This window comes from Tigriopus californicus, chromosome 1 (assembly GCF_007210705.1).
Source record: "Tigriopus californicus strain San Diego chromosome 1, Tcal_SD_v2.1, whole genome shotgun sequence".
Taxonomy (NCBI): domain Eukaryota; kingdom Metazoa; phylum Arthropoda; class Copepoda; order Harpacticoida; family Harpacticidae; genus Tigriopus; species Tigriopus californicus.
In genome coordinates, this window is record NC_081440.1 from 6,849,794 (window position 1) to 6,869,305 (window position 19,512).

At 45.5% G+C, this 19,512-nt stretch overlaps 5 protein-coding genes across 5 annotated transcripts in view; 2 read left to right on the top strand and 3 right to left on the bottom strand.

Moving 5' to 3' along the window:
- Positions 1–2,978: 2,978 nt before the first annotated feature.
- LOC131877759 (15-hydroxyprostaglandin dehydrogenase [NAD(+)]-like) lies at positions 2,979–4,704 on the bottom strand. The gene is made up of 2 exons (XM_059223535.1): positions 3,426–4,704; positions 2,979–3,333 (listed from the first exon to the last, which is right to left on the bottom strand). Exons 1-2 carry the CDS (start codon positions 4,083–4,085, stop codon positions 3,061–3,063), a joined length of 933 nt encoding a protein of 310 aa, XP_059079518.1. The 5' UTR covers positions 4,086–4,704; the 3' UTR covers positions 2,979–3,060.
- Positions 4,705–6,180: 1,476 nt separating this feature from the next.
- On the bottom strand, positions 6,181–8,590 carry LOC131877751 (uncharacterized). Its single transcript, XM_059223521.1, has 2 exons — positions 7,024–8,590; positions 6,181–6,937 (listed from the first exon to the last, which is right to left on the bottom strand). Exons 1-2 carry the CDS (start codon positions 8,408–8,410, stop codon positions 6,339–6,341), a joined length of 1,986 nt encoding a protein of 661 aa, XP_059079504.1. The 5' UTR covers positions 8,411–8,590; the 3' UTR covers positions 6,181–6,338.
- Positions 8,591–10,552: 1,962 nt separating this feature from the next.
- LOC131877765 (mitochondrial proton/calcium exchanger protein-like) lies at positions 10,553–14,127 on the top strand. The gene is made up of 2 exons (XM_059223548.1): positions 10,553–13,340; positions 13,419–14,127. The coding sequence occupies exons 1-2, from the start codon at positions 10,800–10,802 to the stop codon at positions 13,884–13,886; spliced, it is 3,009 nt and encodes a 1,002-aa protein (XP_059079531.1). The 5' UTR covers positions 10,553–10,799; the 3' UTR covers positions 13,887–14,127.
- LOC131877774 (la protein homolog) lies at positions 14,013–15,568 on the bottom strand. Its single transcript, XM_059223560.1, has 2 exons — positions 15,204–15,568; positions 14,013–15,128 (listed from the first exon to the last, which is right to left on the bottom strand). Exons 1-2 carry the CDS (start codon positions 15,416–15,418, stop codon positions 14,153–14,155), a joined length of 1,191 nt encoding a protein of 396 aa, XP_059079543.1. The 5' UTR covers positions 15,419–15,568; the 3' UTR covers positions 14,013–14,152.
- Positions 15,569–16,503: 935 nt separating this feature from the next.
- Positions 16,504–19,512, top strand: part of LOC131890290 (kelch-like protein 18) — a gene marked incomplete in the record, with an annotated part of 14,620 nt that continues 11,611 nt past the window's right edge. Inside the window, 1 exon segment of the mRNA XM_059239615.1 lies at positions 16,504–17,260. Within this exon segment, the coding sequence (XP_059095598.1) occupies positions 16,802–17,260 (459 nt within the window).

Genomic DNA, 19,512 nt, shown 5'->3' on the forward strand with positions numbered 1-19,512 from the left:
ACAGTATTTGCAGACTTGGACCATCATTATCATCATCACCTTCATGAGCACCACCACCCTCATCTCCCAAACGACTTCACGACGGAAGATTAGAGGGCAAAAGGCACCTTCACTTATGCCATTCCATCACATAAGCAGCTGAGTAAGTGCCGACCGTGTGGAAGTTGGAACATGGACTGGACCGGGCGAGAGGCTCCTCGTGATTGTCGCCTTACTTACCTAGCACTCGCTGCCTTCGCTAAGTCGACACTCGACACACGGCTCTTTTGTCACATAGGTAGCCCGTGGTGCCTTGTAGGTACTACGAGGTAAGGAGGAAACCCACAGGTTCGCCGTGGTGCCAACCGGCTTCTTGATTGTACCTGTATCTCTCACTCCTCCCGATCAGAAAGGTATGTAACGAGAAGAAGATCCCACCCATGGCAACGACCGCCAAAGCCAGCCAGTCAGCCTACCAACCTCGGGGCTAACCTGGGTTCGAGCATATTCCCTGTCGTTGTGGAAGGAGTGGGTGAAGAGGCAGCTGAGAAGTTGATCCTCCAAGAATGGGGAAGAGAGAGGAGAGGGGGAAGACGAGGAGGAGGAGGAGGAGGAGAAGGCTCCTCTCAATGAGATACCTGAGACACTAAGTGCTTACTCGTCGTTGTCGTTGGTCGTGGCATGAAAAAGAGCCCTTCTCCAACTTGTCGTACATGGGGTGATAGGTAGGCTTCCTGGACGGTACAGATTGTCAGAGGCTGCTAGGTTGCTAGGTAGTGGAGCTTTAACAATCAACATGCCCGGAGAAGATATCTCAAGAAGAGAGAGAGCCTATTCCTTCGTACTACTACATCTCGTATTCAGAATACTACAAAGTACCAGAATCGCCTCCTATGGTCGCCGTGAAAAAACAGCTTAGCAGCTTTTGAGAAAAAAAAAATCTAATCTCTGCCAAGTAATATGGCTGCTAGGGAGCGATAAATAGAAGGGTTAGTTCAAACCCCCACGACGAATGGCTAACCAGTGGTCCCATGGGGTTCGAAGCAAGAAATCAGATCGATCAAACCCTTATTAGCCAAGCCTTATGTGACCGAAGGCATTCAACCTGTGTAGGATCATCCTGGTTCGTGTGTTAAAGTGAAAACTAGTGACAACTGGATACGAACCTACTTGCATTGGGCCTTCAACTCCATATCTTATCTCGTTACGCCAAAGGGGCTGGACTTTTAGCTAGACATTTTACCACCATGTCCTAGGGGTGCGGTGAAAAACGTTCAGATGAGGGAAAACGCCTTTCCATAATACCTTGCTTGTTGGAACGGAAGTGCTACTACTTTGGATTGCATCCAGTGAACTCGTGCCATATTGTGGAATTGGCCAGCTGTTTAATGGTACGACTGTGAGAAGCGTATTTATCGATTCTTCTTTGGAACCTGATGCCATGAGATCAATCCCTCTCGTGAAAGCCGGCTGCAGCCAATTCTACAACTTTTGAAATTTGATGCCAACCCACTTTGCCCGAGCTACAAGTTAGCCGAGTGAAAGAAAAATCACCCTGGTTCTCGATGAGAAAAAGCGGGACGTGAATTGTTGACCTCAAAGTTCCTGTACTCCTCCTGGCATCGCCTTGAAACAGGTGTAATAAGTTGGGGAAACCACTATCACCATGGGTTGTGCATTCAGTTCAGATCACCCAAGAGATGGAAGGGGTGCCAAAGATCCCAGGCATTACAGTTACCAACCGTCCACCCCTCATGGCCCTCCCAATTACCATCGGAAACGTCAACAGCATTACAAAAACAATATCCAGCAACAACAGCCCCCGAATGTGCCGAGCAAAAAGGGTGGCGCCCCCACCAATCAGTCATTGATGAGCAACAAGAGTGCCAAAGCTCAAGGATCGCCTTTGAAGGTGTCGCCAAAAGGGGTTGACAGTGATTTTAATTCGAGCCAAGGCCAACAACCCACACGTGGCATGTCCCCGGATCTCAAAGATGAAGACATCCACTTCCGAAGACAACATTTTGATCGCAATTCCGTGTTACGCCATTCCAAGAAGAGAACTCGAAAGGCCTCCTCCGCCTCAGCTTCTTCGAAAAGTAACACGCCTAACAAGAATCAGGACAATCCTAAGCCTATTAGTGTCACCAGCCCCGACCATGATCACAGTATCGCATCATCCACCGATGATGCCACCTCCCAAAAGAAGACCCCCTCGACGACACTTGAAACGTCTTCCACCATCCAAGAAGTGACATTCACGCCTTTCAAATCCAATCAAATTCCTTCAGATGACCCTCAGACTCTTCACGATGCCAAATCTGAGCTCAGTTCTTCGCATGCGGCTTCGGTCTCCCGTCTCCTGGCTTCGGCCAATAAAACTACGTCATCATCATTTTCAACATCAGCTTCAACACTAACAACGAAAACATCCACCACCCGACCCACCAAAGCGGCCACCAAACCAAGTGCAGCTTTGTCAGGCTCCTCGTCTTTATTTCCAGCCCGCAGACAGGAGCATCGCGTCGTCATTCCCGTGGAAGGGGCTCGAACTCGCCGAGGAGCCACCCCGGAAAGGCGGGCTAAGACGCCTGAGCGCCGTGCCAAGACGCCCACCGACAATGAGTTGGAAAATCCTCTGGAAGAGTGCGGTCGGCTGATCTAAAGTGGTCTAACTGGTCCTGGATTCTTCACCCGCCATTCCGTATGATCAATGATCAATGACCAATTGATTCGAACCAGTTAAATACGTTGGATAAAACCCCACACTAGCACTAGCCATCGATATGAAAGTTCAAAGAGTACTCTATCCAGGTAGAGCGCTTTTTAAAACATTCCATATTGACGACAGGAGGTTTGATCAATTCATTACTTATCCTTACATGCCCTTCTGATTGAAACGAAGAGTGAAGGGAGTTACATTCAGTGACTACAAAACTATGTGATATCAAATGCTACTAATGTTGTGAGTTTTACTTCAATTGAGGCTATTAATAAAGAATCATTGATATTCAAGATATATTATCCGTTTGGCAAACAAAAGAAGCGAGTAATTGCACATGTCTGTGGAATCGATATCATTCAGAACAAAAGCCACATGCTAAATTTAGCGACCAGGATCCATACCACTAGCATTGCAACCAAAATAAACGTCATGTGAGGGAAGAATTTCAGACCATTGGTGGGGTCAAACACGGATTTGGGAACAAACCGCATAACCATGGCACACGTGGTGTACAGAATGAATAAACCCATTCCAGTATCGGGAATGTAATAGGGTGGGCAATCTTTCCACACGGACATGACTGATCCAGTTTGTCCAGTTTGCAGGAGAGTCATGAAAGCCTTACCAACCTAAACATAAAAGAAGGCCAGTTTTTGCTTTCGAATTAGCCGAGCAAACAAAAACGAGTTAAATGGTTGAGGCATTTGAAGAAGGTTCGTACCTGATCAGCTTGGAGGAATCCCCCCACATTTTTTTTCATCTCGGCGAGTTCTGCTTGGGTGCATCCATCGAGGATGGGAGTTTGGGTCACGGATGGGCACAATGTTAGGATACGAATGCCGTCCTGAGCCTCGGTCTCTGCGGTGCCCACGCATCTCGAATAAGTTACGACGGCGCTCTTCGATGTGTTGTAGGCCCAGCCTTTGGGTTGTTGTGCGTTGAAAAGACCCAAGATAGAAGCCACATTGACAATCACCCCGCCTCGCCCTCCGTTAGCGCGGCTCATCTTTTCCATGGCCAGAGTGCATCCATTCAAGACTCCACGAAGATTAATGTCCAAACACAACTTCCAGCCCTCTTTTTCGCCCATCACCCCGGCGTTATTGACCAAGACGTCAAGATGATCGACCTCAAACTTTTGGCAGGCATTTTGCCAAACTTTGAGGACGTCATCCGCGTTCGTAACATTGCAAACCTCGAAATGGACGCGGTCGGCTCCAAAGGCCTTGACGAATTCCTTCTCGGTCGCTTGGCCCAGCTCAGTCTTGATATCCGTCAAGCACACTTTGGCGCCCTGTTGCAAAATTCTTTGAGCAAATTCTTTGCCCAAACCTCCCGCCGAGCCTGTGATCAGAACCGTTTTCCCACTCAAGTTGAACATGGCGTAGATTGCTGGGATGGTAGTGGTTTGAGCTGTTGTTTGATCAAAATATTTGCCAATTTTCTCCTTCGGACTTGCTAGGTCTAGAAGCTAACTTCTTTCCAGTCTGACAAGCTTGTCTAATGTACGAGCCAAACGACTGTAGTATCTTGTATGATGCACTCTCTGAAAAGGACTTACGAGCGTAGCAAGGCCAAAGTAAACTTGACTCTGGCGTTGAAGGAGTAATTCTACTCTCTGACAAGGCCTCTTGAAAATCTCAAGCTTCCACTAGTTACGTGGTTTTTTGAAATTCCGTGGGTATCCAACGGATAAATAAATAAGAGTGATTTTGGGTGTCTGAAGACCAAGACTTGGTGGAATGGACCTCAGTTTTCCCACACGTTTTTGCTTTTCCAATTCAAAGTTATTTTTCTACCACTGCTTCTTCGTGTTTTGGGGGAAGGAATGCACCACATTCACAAACTCATTCCAAGCAAGAAGATATGAAATATGATGCCTATTTGTGGCAGTACGATATTTTGTCTGTGACAACACCAATCCTTTTCCAAGCTTTACGTTACACTTCAATGGTGAAGACAACGACTGACTTTAAAATATGTCAGCTTCATCCTAAGGATTTGAAGGAGGTCAAAGTGCACTCAAAAGATGATGATAGTAGGTGATTTGACCTTGTCACTCGCTGTGTTTCAATTGACCAACTATGCATAGTAACGGCTGGATAAAGATAAAAAAAAAATACTTAACGTAAATGAAGGCTTACATAGATATAGAGGTTGAATTGAAGTTTAAAGTTATTGAAGAGTAAACCTCAGGTGAACGAGTTGCATAGACATTTTTACTCGTGAGCGCTACAGGGGTAGGTGTTTATATGCGTGCTGCTGACCCCGTGCACCATAGCATACATAGGTTCCAATCATTCAATTGCTCTCTTATTAGATTATACAGTAAGTATCCTCAAACACTTGGAATCAAGACAGTAAGAATTGATTTCATGAAATGTGTTTGTGGGCTTAATAATCAAAAAAGGCCATAGTCAAGTGAATTCATATTGGCCCGACAAGCCACTTTCTGAAGGACAAATTGACTTTGGAGCTCATGTGTGACTGACAAGTCAAAATATATGGATATAAAACGTACAAAATATGCATTTTAAGAATCACTCAACTTTGTGTTTGCTATTGTTTGAAGTTTCAATACGTTGAAATCTTACTAAGCTCTACGTGCATAACCTTCGGAGACCTCTGTCTCAAAATCTAGAGTGAAATATATTCGCAGTTTTCATCAGACATTGTTAAACAATTTTATAAAGGGCACACAATTGTAGATTTGTTATTCTGCCTTTATAAACTCCGTTCCCACATTCAAAGGTAGAGAATCTGCCTGAAGCTCCAAAGAGGGAATTGTCATTTCATATCTTGGCAAACCGAATTTTAGTTCCCGACACACAAAAACGGACAAAGCTCCGTAATCTTGAACAAAGATGCTCTTATGATCGGGGCATAAGGAGGGCAAATGTTAGCCTCAAAATCTACTTTTTAGAAGATTTCGTGACGTTGATTCACAGCTTCAGAAGATCTTTGTTGATCAACCAACAGGGTGATGAGACAAAATGTCATAGTTTCCTGCAATTCCTTGTTCCAAGTTATGAAAGTTACCTAATCATAAAGTTCAATTCTAAACTCAGCAAATCATTTTCGTACAATTGAACATGCTGCTTTCATGTGAGCCAAATGCCAAATCGATTTGGTCATCACTCATTAGCCGTCACCCGGAAAAGTGGCGGCAAATACCTATGTTGCCACCAAGTGGAATAGCACTTTTCTCCCCATAGTTCAAGATGTGAAATCCTATCAAGGTCTTCAGATTGTACAAAAAAAAATTGTACAAAAAACGTAAAATAAAACTCGTTAAGCTGGAAAAGCGTTCCTTTCCCTCATATGCTGGACAGAGCCTCGAAAACGAGCCTTTAAATTTCTTAGATTCTTATTGGGTGAGAAGAAGCGTTATCGACTATTCTTACCTCTTGTTGCTATAACAAGGTATAGAGACTAACCGAAAAGACAACATACTAAATCAAATGCATGAAATTGAATTAGGTTCAAAGACAAGCTTTATTTCTCACGATCTCAGAAGATTGAAGAGAGCAAGCACTACAAAATGCAACCATTATCAGCCTTGGTGAACACATTCAAAGAGATCGAGTCAAACGTACAAAACGGGGAAAGATGAAAAGGTTGGAAAAAAAACATTCTAAAAATAGTAGGCATGGTTTACAGCATATGGCAGGTACGAGTATTTGACCTTGGCCCCCATCATGGGCGACTCGCCATCTGTTTGGGGGAAATTGGTTCCCGCCGCTCTGAATCCCAAAGCGTCTGAAATGTATTGGACCCTTTGAAGCTTGCCATTGGCATCAATGTAAGAATAAGCACCACGAACAACGCCATCAGGGCCCCTGGCTTCCTGTTTGGAAGATTGCCCGTTCGAGTAACCGTAATTGTAGCCTCCAGCCTCGTCTTGAGCATGATATTGGCTCGATGAGACGGAGGGCGCAATTTGAGGCTGAGGAGCGGAGGGAATCACCACTGGATCTGCAACTTCATCATCAGCATAAAAAACATCACCTTCAAGGCTGGAAGCACCGCTCGGTAGGAGATATTCATAGTTGACGGCATAGGGGAGATACGAGTAGGAAATTTGAGGGGTTATGATCGATGTGCCTTGCGACAAAGCTTTTGGCACAGCCACTTGAGCGGGATTGATCTCTCCGTCAGTGGAAACCGGAATGTTGGTTCCCGCTACGCGAAAGCCGAAAGCATCCGAGATGTATTGCACGCTTTGGAGCTCGCCTGAAAATTGAACGAAAATATTACTTTCATGCACCAACCACAAGCCGCACGAACTGTGGCTTCTCCATGCGTGAAGGCATTCTCACCGTGGGCATCGATGTACTTGTAAGCGCCTCTCACCACGCCGTCCGCAGTTTTTTGCTCAACCTTTGACGAGTCTTTATTGGCGTAACCGTAGCTGTATTGGCCTTGCTCATCTTGGGCATGGAATTGACTTGAGACTGAGGAGGCAACAAGTTCGTCAATAATTGGATCCCCCGAGCCTCCTGCCTCGACGGCGGGAACGACAACATTAGCAGCAGAGGCCACCGGGCCAACCGAGGCAACCGAGGCAACCGGAGTGGAAGAAGCCAGAACATTGTTGGCAGCAGACAACTCTATGAGGGGAGCCTCGACCTCAGGCAAGGCAGCTAAAACGGGATCCTCCACGAGAATGGGTTGAATAGGAAGTGATGGCTCAGCAGCACTTTGTCGAAATTGGGCATTGGCCTCATCAATCCTCAAGCCCTCCTCATCTCGGGCCCTAATTTCATTGACAAGTCTGGCATGTTCCAATTTCGCCGCTGCCACTTCGGGGGTGTCCACCACAACTTGTGGAGATTGAGGAATATTGGTTCCCACGGCCTGGAATCCATCTTTGCCAGCGCTGTAATGGACCGTTTGAACCTCGCCGCTGTCATCTACGTAATTGTACACGCCCGTCACCGTTCCGTCCACGCTTTTGATCTCAGATCGAGCACTATTGGGGTCCGAATAGCCAAAGTGATACCGACCGAACTCATCTTGAGCGTGGAATCTGGACTGGGTCACATATGGGACTTCCGCCGGGACAATCACGGTCTGATCAGCAGATGTAAGGGGAAGATGGTCGGGTTGGTGCGGCTGTTCCGCTTGTTGCGGCTGTTCCGCTTGTTGCGGGTAAGGTTGAGCTTCGTATCCGAAGTTAGTGGCATAGGGCAAGTAGCTGTAGGCCACTGATGGGGTCATGACTGAAGCTGAGGCTGAAGCCTGGGATTGGCGCTCGTTCAACAAGTCTTGGATTGGAACTGCCTGAACTGTTTGTTGAGTGTACCCGATGGATTGAGCTTGTGGAACTGGGGCGACAGACACCTCAGGGCCCACGGGGATGTTCGTACCAGAGGCCCGAAATCCCAAGACATCAGAAATGTATTGGACTGTTTGAAGTTCCCCATTGGCATCAATGTACGAGTAAGCCCCTCGCACCACCCCATCGGCAGTTTTGGATTCGACTTTGGACCCCAAAGGGTTCGAGTAACCGTAATTGAACTGTCCAAACTCATCTTGAGCGTGGAACTGGCTGGCAGTCACGGCAGGGGCGGAGAAGGAAGAAGAAACAGGATCAAAGGTGTAACCAAAATTAGATGCATAAGGCTTGGCAATTGGAGAGGATTGGATATGGCCAAAATGAAACAACAACGCCAACAGACAGAAGAGTTTGTGCGAGAGAAACATGATCAGTTGGAAAAGGGGTTCACTTTAGACTTTGATAATACACCGTTTGAGTCAGGTTTCTAGCTGCTCGAAGGTTCTGTCGAGCCCAAGAAGATCCTGATCAAGTCACCTCAAACTTCAAGACGAACTAAAATGGGAGGCATCTTCATCGTGCCTTTTATAGACTGGGCGGAGGCCTGATCGGATCTCCGTTGATCAGTCGAAAAACACTCGGACCAACCAAATTCGAATCAGGATCTACAGCGCATGCCAGTCATTTTTGATCGAACACTGCGCCGATTGACTTCTTACATTATTGGCCAATAAAGCGACAATTATTACTCGATGTCCCTTTGAAGGACATTCATGATATTGTATCATATTTATATGCTTTCAAAGACGTGCTCAACAATTGGGAATCAGTGTTTGAGACCGTTTTTGAGCTCATGTTGGACAGTAGCGCTTGTACTAAGTACGTAATTGTTGCGTCCTGTGTGATTCATTTGGAAGCTAAAAGACTTGAGCTCGTTTATGCGTTTTGATGACAATGGACAGAGGAGTCATGGTGTGTTGCGGTATTATATTTGGCCAAGCTATGCTATTGCTTGACGGTGGCACGGTCGAACCCCTAGAATACCACCGAACGGACTTGGTTGGTTTTGCGAGAACCTCCAAAGAATGGACTGCCATTCAAAGAACTCCCAATCAAAGATAATTTTGCCAGAATGGTGTGTACGTAGAGGTGGTGGGATTGCCATAGTTCTTCCAATTTCCTAGTACTGACTTGTGGAAAAAAATGGATCATTGTAAGCCATTAGTGGTGTAAGTCTCGTTTCGGGTGAATCAATGTTTTAATAAGTAAGATGATACACGCTCTAGTGACTTCATTCAAGCATTCCTGGCCACATACTTGAGATACAAGTTTGTGTGTGAACGGGTGTGAACCTTCCAAGAAGGGGAAGACCAAGCAAATTGGAAACTCGAAACTTAAGGTGGACTCCTTTTAGATGTCGACACAAAATGAAAATCCATCATATTGGTGGTCATTGTTCGGATTTTTATCATGTTGATGTAATTCATTCTCAAATTGCTTTCATTTCCAAATTTTGAGCCTTCCTTGTTAGAGTTCGTTCCTACCTTCTTATTAGGAGGGCGTTGTTCCTGTAGATGTAGTGGTCAAACAGAAGAATACTATACCGCTTGATCATTCCTGTTATCATACATTGGAGAGTTTCATCAGAATGTGCTCCTTCTCAGATAGCCTGAGCAAAGTCCGGTTGAAATCAATCTTGAGACGTCAGGAGGGCCAAGATGGAGGCAATCCACAAGTGCTCACCTCCCCAAGCCCCGATCATGAAGAAGTCATTTGGATTGGGGCCTATCACCTTCAAGCTAAAAAGAGCTCGAGATTTCCATGGGGATAGGTCCGGAATGCTGTCTTCGTAGATTCGACGTTAAAACAAACTTGATCCAAAATGAGTAGTATAGTAGTGACCATGCAATCAAATTCAATGTTACTAAGTATAAATGTAAAGTGCACCGTTGCTTGATTTCACCTTAGATAACTGACTGACATTTTTGATTGGCAAACAAAAGCCTTGAAATTCACTCATTGCAATTATATTACTGAATGTTGCATCGATTGGCTGAAGCCGTCTCCAGTAGAATACCGATTCCGGTTCGTGGTTCTCAATTTTTTTATCCAATGTTTCGTATGGCCTTAGGAACCCAGCGACTATGATGATTATGACCTACATTATTTATTAGTCAGGACTGTATGAGCGAGGATTATTATTTCCTCTCATGCATAGTTCTACCCATTTTCCACCCTCTAATATAGATGTCGCTGAACTCCAATCCGAGTCACGTCCTCTGGCTTTTCATCGCCCTCTGTGTGACGGTCCCGATTAACTCGAATGATCCAAATCCAAATACCAATTGGGTCCCATTCAATGGTAGACAAAGGGCGTGGCGAAGCATCCTATCATATCCATGCTCCCCAGTTCTGGCTAGGGATTTATCCTTGGCCCATATACTAATCCTTGGTTCATAAGAAAGGCTAGAAACTTTTGACTCATTTGGCTTTACCACATGAAATTTGGGCACCCCTATTGATCTGGTCCTTCCTTTCGATCTCCAATCTAAACAAAACGAGATATCCTTCCTGACGAAAGGAAAGAAAAAAGAGAAAGAAAGGACAAAGCGACGGGAAAACGAACTTTCTAGGATCGAAGCAGCAGCCAAGCCTCAGAAAGATCGAAAACAAAGCTCGATTTGGGACCGAATCCCATTGGGGGCACGTGACTTCGCGGGTTGGACACGTGAACATACGTTGTCCAAGGGCCCGGTCATCCACTCGGGGGCGTGACACAGCCGCCCCAGGCCGGTAAGGTCATCCTGGGTTGGAACCATGATTCGCGGTGGCCAACGAGGAGGCCGAGTGTGTTCGCCGTGGTTGTCGGGTCTGATGCGGCCCCGCCAGCCCTGGCTGGCCATCCCTTCCTCGCGCTCCTTGATCCGACCTGCGTGTTCATCCCCCTGGCAGACTATTCCGCTCGCTGTGGGCCCCGGCCACGCCTTCAGCACGTTCAGCACCCGATGGCCTCGAGATGGATTGACCTCGGTCTCGTCCTTGGCACCTGAGAAGGTGTCCAATTCGAATCAATACGTTCTGTGCTCATTTCCATCCCAGGGGGATGACTGTGATGGCCGACCCATTTTGGCCTGTCTCCAGGTTAGCCTGGGATCGCAATTTTCCGGCATGCACTTGCAAACGCGTTCCATGTCTTCTTCGTCATCATCGTCATCATCATCATCATCATCTAGTTCTTCAAGCCCGCCCTCTTCCACACCGCCTTCGTCGACGAAGGAGAGCAAGTCATCTTCGTCCAAGGATGCCAAACCGTCCTCTAAGATCGAGGTCACCGTGCAAAGACTTCGACAGAAACAAGTGGATCAACTGTCTCAATTGTCCTCGGTCCAGGATTTAGAGAAAAAGGTCGAGTATCTGATTGCTAAGGCTGAAAAGGACGAGAACGCTTCCAAAGCCTTGGAGAAGAAAGACACGCCCAAGAAGTCCTTGTGGGTCCGCATCGTAGACGAGGTCAAGCACTACTATAGCGGATTCAAGTTACTCTTCCTGGACGTGAAAGTGTCGAGCCAGATTATCTGGAAGGTCCTCCAAGGCAACACGCTCACTCGGCGGGAAAAGAAGCAGCTGGTCCGCACGGTGAGCGATCTCTTTCGTCTTTTGCCGTTCTCGGTGTTCATCCTGGTGCCCTTTATGGAACTGCTCCTGCCCGTGGCTTTGAAGCTGTTCCCGGGAATGCTTCCGTCCACTTTCACCACATCCTCTGATCGCGATGTCAAGATGAGGCGGACCTTGAAGGCCAAACTTGAGTACGCTCGCTTCCTTCAAGAGACCTTGGACGAGATGGCGCCCACAAGCAAGAATGATCGCTCGTCCCAATCGGCCAGGGACTTCACTGAATTCTACCAAAATGTCAAGACCCAAGGCTTAGTGATCAAGAACGAGGATATTCTCAAGTTCTCCAAGTTGTTCGAGGACGAAATCACCCTCGACAACATGACTCGTACCCAATTGGTGGCCTTATGCCGTTTACTAGAACTCACTCCCATGGGGACGAATAACTTTCTTCGGCTTCAACTTGAAATGAAGCTTCGTCAATTGAAGACAGACGACCGGGTCATCAAAAGGGAGGGCGTGGATGACATGGATGTTCGTGAACTTCAGAATGCGTGCAGAGAACGTGGAATGCGGGCCTATGGGTTGTCCGAAAAGCAACTGAGACGTCAGTTGGAGCAATGGCTGGATTTGTCGCTCAACAATAATGTGCCCCCATCCCTGCTTCTATTATCGCGAACGCTGTTCTTGCCCGAGGACTCGGATAGCACGGCCAAGATCGCCGCCTCTATTTCTGCGCTGCCCGAATCTGCGGCCACGGTCACATCGGCTGCCATTGGTGAAAGTGAGGGCAAGGTTAGGAACGTGGAACGTTTGAAGATCATCAAAGAGGAACAAAGAAAAATCGAAGAGGAAGCGGCTGAAGAGAAGAGGCAACGGTTGATCAAGGAGGAGACCAAGAAAGAACAAGAAAAGAAAACAGCCTATGAAAAGAAAACGGCAGATGATAAGAAAACCGCCGATGAAAAGAACAAGGAAGAAGAAGAGGATTCTCCCAAGGTGGAACGTGTTCAAGAAGATCCTCATAAAGATGTGAAAATGGTCGAGGAAATGATGAAGGAGAAAGTGGCCGAGGCCAAGAATGCTATTCTGAAATCGGCTGCCAAATCCGTGGACAGTACGAAAATTCCGGAGTCTGTCTTGGAAGAGCCATCTTTCCAACGATTAGTGCGAGATGCGAAGATTGCCATGCAAAACGATCCTAAAAAGGAAGACGAAGATGGAAAGTTAATGGAGCAAGTCGAAGATTCCCTCGAGAAAGTCAAGCAATCCCCCGAGTCCGAAAAAGATGAGATTTCCTCTGAAGATTTGAGTGACCTGAAGACGGCCATTGAAAGCTTGGGCAAGGTCTCTGACGAAGCGGAAATGGTGGGCAATCTCAAGAAGGAGCTCCAAGACTACGAGGAGGACATTGAGGAGCTCAAATTCATCAAGGCCGAGGCGAATCGCTTCGACCTTCAGGAGAGCAAAGGTGCCAAGCGCTTGTTCTCTCGAGTGAACAAAATCCTGAGCAACGTGGACCGTTTGGTGGACAACCTCGAGATGGAGAAGAACGCCCAAAAAGAGCAGGCTATCACCATAGATGAGGCCAAAGAGCAATTCAAAGACCAAGTTCAGAGCAAAGGCAAACAGAGGCAGGACAATGAAGGCAAAGACGATAGCCTAGTCACCATCCAAGAACTCATCGACGCTGTTCAGAAACTCAAGGCCACTACTGATTCGACCAAGGTTGAGAAGATCGCCATGGTAAGATGTGATGTTTTCTTTTCCTTTGTTGGGGCTAATTATTTCATTGTTTTTTTATGTGTTTTTTGTAATCCCCAGGTTTTGAGTAAAATGGATGATGATTCAGATGGTATGATAAAAGTGGACCACGTGCTCAAAGTGATCGAGCTCCTGGGCACAGAACAAATCCAATTGAATTCGAAACAGATCAAGAAGATCTTGGACATGTTGGAGAAAGAAGATATGCTGGAAATCGAAGCCAACATCGAAGAAGTCCTGGGTAGTACTCCATCTGATGAGGAGGCCTCAAGTTCCGAGGCAGAATCGCGTGGGAAGTCTGTTTCGGCGGACAAAAGCAAACCTGATGACGGCGAATCCAAAACCAATGAAGCGCAAACTGTGAGTCGGGCCAATCCAGATATTGCCAAGGACATGACAGAGAATGAACCCGAAGATCACATAAAGGAACTGTTTGAAACACCTTCGCCCCGTGATCAAGAACAGGAGAGGCAGGCTATGAAACTATCTCCTCCAGATCAATCGGGAAACAAACGGAACGGGTCATAAAATAATAATTTATAATATGTAGCACCTATTTTGAGGCATTCTAGTTCTCTTTTTATGTGCTACTCTAGATCGAGGCACATCCATCTGCCAACCAACAACACTTTACCATGAAAGAAAAATTAAACCTTATTTTTCGTTGATAATTCACTTATTTATTGAACAGCATAGTATTAAGACGTTTCATAGTGAACAGTTATCATAACGCGAGAAATTTCATAAGAATAATATATCTTATACACAAGATTGGTTGTTCATGGCTCATTTACCTAATGGCGCGAACGCTTTCCCCCCCGTCCACCACCACGGCCTCCACCGAAACCGCCTCGGCCTCCGTGCTTCCTCTTGTGACCCTTGCGACTCATCTTGTTTTCGATCATGTCTTGAACGCACTTCTTGAGGAACTCTTCCTCTTCCTCACCCTCCAGCACACGAACCTCCACTTCCGTGTCTTGGATGGTCAGCTTCCCGAGGTCATCAATCTTCTTCTTCAGTTCCACTGCTTTATTGGCCTCGCGGAACCGAAGCTTGGCCTCGGTTTCGCCTTTTTGAAAATACACGAAGGCAATGTCGTTGGGGTCGCTCTGGCAATCTTTTTCTAGTTGGCTCTTGATGTCTTCACGCATGGTTTCGTTGGAGAGTTTGCTGATGACCAGGACAGCGCCTTTGGGTAACTCCTCAGCTTCCACGGCCTTTTTTTTGTCCTCATCCTCAGCCGCCTTTTTGGCATCTTTCAGCTTCTGTTTTTCGGCCTTGGCTTTCTTGACTTTGTTTTCGCTTTCCTTGTTCTTGTCGGCAAAGTAATCGCTTTGCCATTTAACTTCGAGCTCGGCATCCTTGTATTTAAGGTTCTTGAGATTATAGTACTTTTCGGCGCTGGCCTTGTCATTGAACGTGACGAATAAGGAACCTTTGAATCCACGAACTTCGGTTTTCTTGTCGTAGTAGTTGCGCATGCTCACATTGAGCACGTTCTCATATTGCTCAAAATGCTCGATGAGTTCCTCCAACTGCGTGTTTTCCTTGTCAAACCCTTTAACATAGACCGTGGACTCGGCCAAGATCTTCTTGCGTTCGTCGTCATACTCGGGTACGGTTTTTTCCGGAAGGCGGCGGAGCGATTGCTTTTCGATATCCACCTCCATGAGGCCGTGGGTGGACTTTTGCACGGCTTTCAGCACCACCAAAGCATCCGATGACATCTGGTTTAGGCGCTTGAATTTCAACATGGTCTCCATGGGAATCCTGCAATGCCAAACCCCTATTAATCCCTCGGACCTTCAACTTCTGCTTGATCCCCCGTCTTCCCATTTCCCTTACCATCCTTCATTTTCTTTGGTTAGCTCGAGCAGGAACTTGTCCCGGGGCAAATTAAAGTCCCCAAAGTAATGCTCAACTTGTCGAATGATTTTATTCTCCAATTCGGGTGTCACGACCACCCCTTCGTCTGCGGCGGTCGATTCCGGGTCCACGTTCTCCTGTCCTCCGTTCTTGACGGCGGGCTTCTCGGCCTGGGCCACTTCCGTATCGGTCATGATGGATATCCTGGGCGATGCAACTCGGATGCAGGCGATATACGGAGATTTGCGAATCAGCGCCTGAATTGATCTGGTCGATCCACTTCGCACTCTTCTCTTGTCGCTCACGTTGGATTCAATGCCGTGTGCCTTGTTGATGCTGCGAAGAGGACAACACAAATACCCATTGGCAGGGTGACGAGATAGATATAGAGGAAAGCGGCCAGTGGGGTGGAATTTGAACTTATGAATGAATCTGCCTACGACTACCGATGGTTAACCATTTCTATCGAATTTGAAAGGTGTTTTTTTTTTTTAGTTCGTGTTTGCAAACAGTTTTTGAAGTTAAAAAAATATGAAATGGGTCACCTGATGGGGAGGGGCAATGGATCACATCAATGGTAATTTGAAATGTGTACACATGAACTTCTATGAAGAAATGGATGCATATCGTGGGAGTGGAATGTGGCATGCACCTGAAAATGAAGGCTGTCCGTGGTGTAAGTTGGTCGAACTATATATGAACGGGGCATTTTCCTGAGGTCATTCACAGGTCACACTTCAAGATATTGAAATCATTGGGCTCAGAAGTAATAATGATGCAATGTGGGGCAACATGTAATTTTCAACAATCGTGGGTTCATCGAATAACAGAAATTGTTGAAAAATCACTCTTTTTCAACAATTAGAGTCATCACTTCGTATACTTTATAGAAAATATTGATGACCATACAAAGCTATTGATTCACACTTTCTAAACTTCCTGATAATGCTGATCGAAGAATGAAAAAAAACATAGCAACATCGCCATCACAGAAGCTGAAACAATGTAGAGCTTCCGTACTGCTGAGGAACGCGTTTTCCTCTTTTTAATTAAGCTTCATGACTTGATCATCTTACTTCTTCATTAAATCCAACGTATTGTATATTGGAAAATTCTTTTATTGTATGTATTTCAAAAACTCTGCCTAATTTAGTCGAGGCANCGTATACTTTATAGAAAATATTGATGACCATATGAAGCTATTGATTCACACTTTCTAAACTTCCTGACAATGCTGATCGTAGAATGAAAAAAAACATAGCAACATCGCCATCACAGAAGTTGAAACAATGTAGAGCTTCCGTACTGCTGAGGAACGCGTTTTCCTCCTTTTTAATTCAGCTTCATGACTTCATCATCTTACTTCTTCATTAAATCCAACGTATTGTATATTGGAAAATTCTTTTATTGTATGTATTTCAAAAACTCTGCCTAATTTAGTCGAGGCAACGAGTAGTTTCCACGCGTGTCATATTAGGCCCTACGTCTTATGGAGGCCAAACCTTGAACTCATTTTTTCCAAATTTCACTTCATCTCTGCATTGGTGTGGGTACAGCTTCACAATTGCTCGCTGACCATGCGGCATCCTACCTCCTCAGCCTCGGCCCTGCCCACCATGGAAGACGAAAGTGACGACCCCACCACGCCCATGACTTCCAACTTGTCCAACATGTCCCTATTATCTTTGAGCACCTGTGTGACGGCTGCCACATCCTCGCCCTCGTCTTGGTCCCTTTCGGCGGCCTTAGGCTCCTCATCCAGTCTTTCGACCTCATCGTCCGTGTCTTCGCCCGCTTTACTCTCAGTCTCCAAGTGCAATGACGCGGGTGGGTTCGGTACCGCCCCGGCCCCCGCTTTCACCCCTGTAGCCACGCCTACGTCCTTGGGATTAAGTTTTGGGTTTCCTGACCTCCAGTTTTCGTCGGATGATCACGATGATTGCTTTGTGTTCGCTCAAAAAGATCTCTCGAGTAACGCCTTTCCCGTGATGGCCGATATTCGAAGATTGGGCAAACTCTGCGATGTCACTATTCAGGTAAGGGATCAATATTTTACCTTGATAACCGCTGGAAAGTATAGAATCCGCTTGAAATGGAAGAAACATTGTTGAAACCGGAAAAATTCTCACAACAGGCGGGTGCAGATAAGTAACACCGACCTTTTCTTCGTCGATCGATGATCGGATTTCCAAAAAAATCTTTTTTTTTTAGAGTTCAATCTTTTTTAAGGGTCGAACTTCAATTTAACGATAGATTTTGCAGCTTACCAAAATCAAATACTGTATTTACTTCAAAGGTAGTCTCGATTTAACGATATGTTCTCCGCTGACGGACAATATCGTTAAATCGAAGTTCGACCGTTCTTCGGAAAATAATCATCTGGCTCGTCTATCAAATCGTTTATTGATGAATGTCCTCAAACAACAAATGTATAATGATAAATCAAACGAAACGACAAGCGAATGTTACATTCTGTGTTACATTCTGAAATAACCACTTTGGCCAATGGCTTCAATAAGTAGCAAGGCCGTTGTGGCGAAAGCATTATCCCTAAAATAGCTAATTGTGTGCGTAGGATCTCTTTTGAATGTATGTCCAGTCTCAGCATCTGAGTGTCCAGGAATGTTCCCGATTGTCGATGGTTGAGCAAGAACTCGACTGACACACGTCCAAGGATCTTTCTGGGCACAAGTCACCCGCCCACCACCAGGTCATGAAAAGTTCCCTGATTTCTTCCGTCAGCGCTCCCAAATTTGAGTCACGTTCCATCTCTGAATGACTATTGGCCACATTGGCCCCTGCCAGGAATTCCGAGTCAATCATCCAAGCCAACGTGGCATTGACTTCATTCACAGCTGGAATGGACTTTTGCAATGTCATCCAAGTCTGGCTTGATGATGGTATTCGGTGAGCCTCGGCCACGGGAATGGCAACGCGAGATAGATCCATTCTGAAGGCTCGATGAGGGGTCAGATCATCCAGATTGAATGGGTTCATTCGAGGAAACAAGATGGGTTCACGGGTTAAGCTTAACCCCACGGAAAGCTTCGTTACTCCGTCGGAATTTCGAATCTTGGAGAAGAATTCTAGATCATAGACGTGACCTAGATTGCCGAAATAGAGCGTTCCTGCTTGCAAATTCCTTAGAATCCATGTCCGTGTGAGATTGGTCTTAACCAACACGTCCAATTGGTCGATACATTCAAAATATGGGTCGTCTGAGCTCGCATAATGAATGTGCCAATGTGAATAGTCGATTTTAGCCCTAGATGATTTGTGGGCGTCTCAGATAGAAATATTGCATGCCAACCAGTGAAAGTTGATACAGATTTGGGACTTTTTCTGGAATTCTGAATTTTTGTCAGTTTGTCAAGCATTTGTGAAAAATTGTTCTGCATTCGCTTAAGTTGGCCTTGAATCTGAAAGTTATTTCCAATCAATCCATATTTGCACCTATCCTTACGACAAAAAGGCATAAAGATCCCAAAACAAGTTTACAAAAATGGAAAAATGTCTTTTTAGCCCCCTGTTGCGCTTCTTTTTATTGCGAAATGCCAGGCACACAAATGCATTTACTAGGCTATCCATTGAGGCTCTACATTTTATAAACAAGAATTTAAAAAAAATCCTTGCAATGTTTGACAGTAAGTCAATTTTCAATTGATAGGGATGTGATAGTATACAATTGATTCACTTCTGCATCCTAGTCCCACTGCTTAAGGCGCTTTTGTTCATTAAATGATTTTGGTTGTGTATTTTTGGGGGTTTGCAAGCCCATATGATCAACTCAACTGTAGCTCTTTTTGTTGACTTTTCTGATTAAAAAAAACGGAGTGGATTTTGGTATAATTACTAAAAAGTTCTGGCTGAGGTTAAATTATTCATTTGATCATGTTGCACGGAAGTAAATGAAAAAGTCTCCAAAAAAGTAAAAGCAAGTTGAGAAGGAAACAAATAAGGACTTCAAATATTATGAACAATAAAAGATTGGGCAAATATCTGACTTGACATCTTAATAAAATCACATCTTGATGACGCGGAGTGCTATCACGTCAAGGGACTTTCTTACAAAAAGAAGAGCGTTCATGACACGAAAAAGCTTGTGGATAAAAGTTCTCTGTGTAGTGCACAGATCGATTGCTGAACCATGTCGCATCTTTTCGAGCTTGATAGACGTGCTGTGAGCCTAAATCATATCAATAATATGTACATAGCTTTTTTGCTCCGTTTCTTTTTGAAGCACCTTGTGAACTGGACGGAGAGGCTTGAAGTATGAAAATCTGCAAGC

What these genes read in the sequence shown, in the direction of transcription:
- LOC131877759 (XM_059223535.1), bottom strand. Translation starts at nt 4,085, where the DNA reads ATGTTCAACTTGAGTGGGAAAACGGTTCTGATCACAGGCTCGGCGGGA. An exon ending in GATTCCTCCAAGCTGATCAG is followed by an intron (nt 3,334 to 3,425) that starts GTACGAACCTTC and finishes TTTTATGTTTAG; the next exon opens with GTTGGTAAGGCTTTCATGAC.
- LOC131877751 (XM_059223521.1), bottom strand. Translation starts at nt 8,410, where the DNA reads ATGTTTCTCTCGCACAAACTCTTCTGTCTGTTGGCGTTGTTGTTTCAT. An exon ending in CAAGTACATCGATGCCCACG is followed by an intron (nt 6,938 to 7,023) that starts GTGAGAATGCCT and finishes TTCAATTTTCAG; the next exon opens with GCGAGCTCCAAAGCGTGCAA.
- LOC131877765 (XM_059223548.1), top strand. Translation starts at nt 10,800, where the DNA reads ATGATTCGCGGTGGCCAACGAGGAGGCCGAGTGTGTTCGCCGTGGTTG. An exon ending in AGGTTGAGAAGATCGCCATG is followed by an intron (nt 13,341 to 13,418) that starts GTAAGATGTGAT and finishes TGTAATCCCCAG; the next exon opens with GTTTTGAGTAAAATGGATGA.
- LOC131877774 (XM_059223560.1), bottom strand. Translation starts at nt 15,418, where the DNA reads ATGACCGATACGGAAGTGGCCCAGGCCGAGAAGCCCGCCGTCAAGAAC. An exon ending in ACCAAAGAAAATGAAGGATG is followed by an intron (nt 15,129 to 15,203) that starts GTAAGGGAAATG and finishes TTGGCATTGCAG; the next exon opens with GATTCCCATGGAGACCATGT.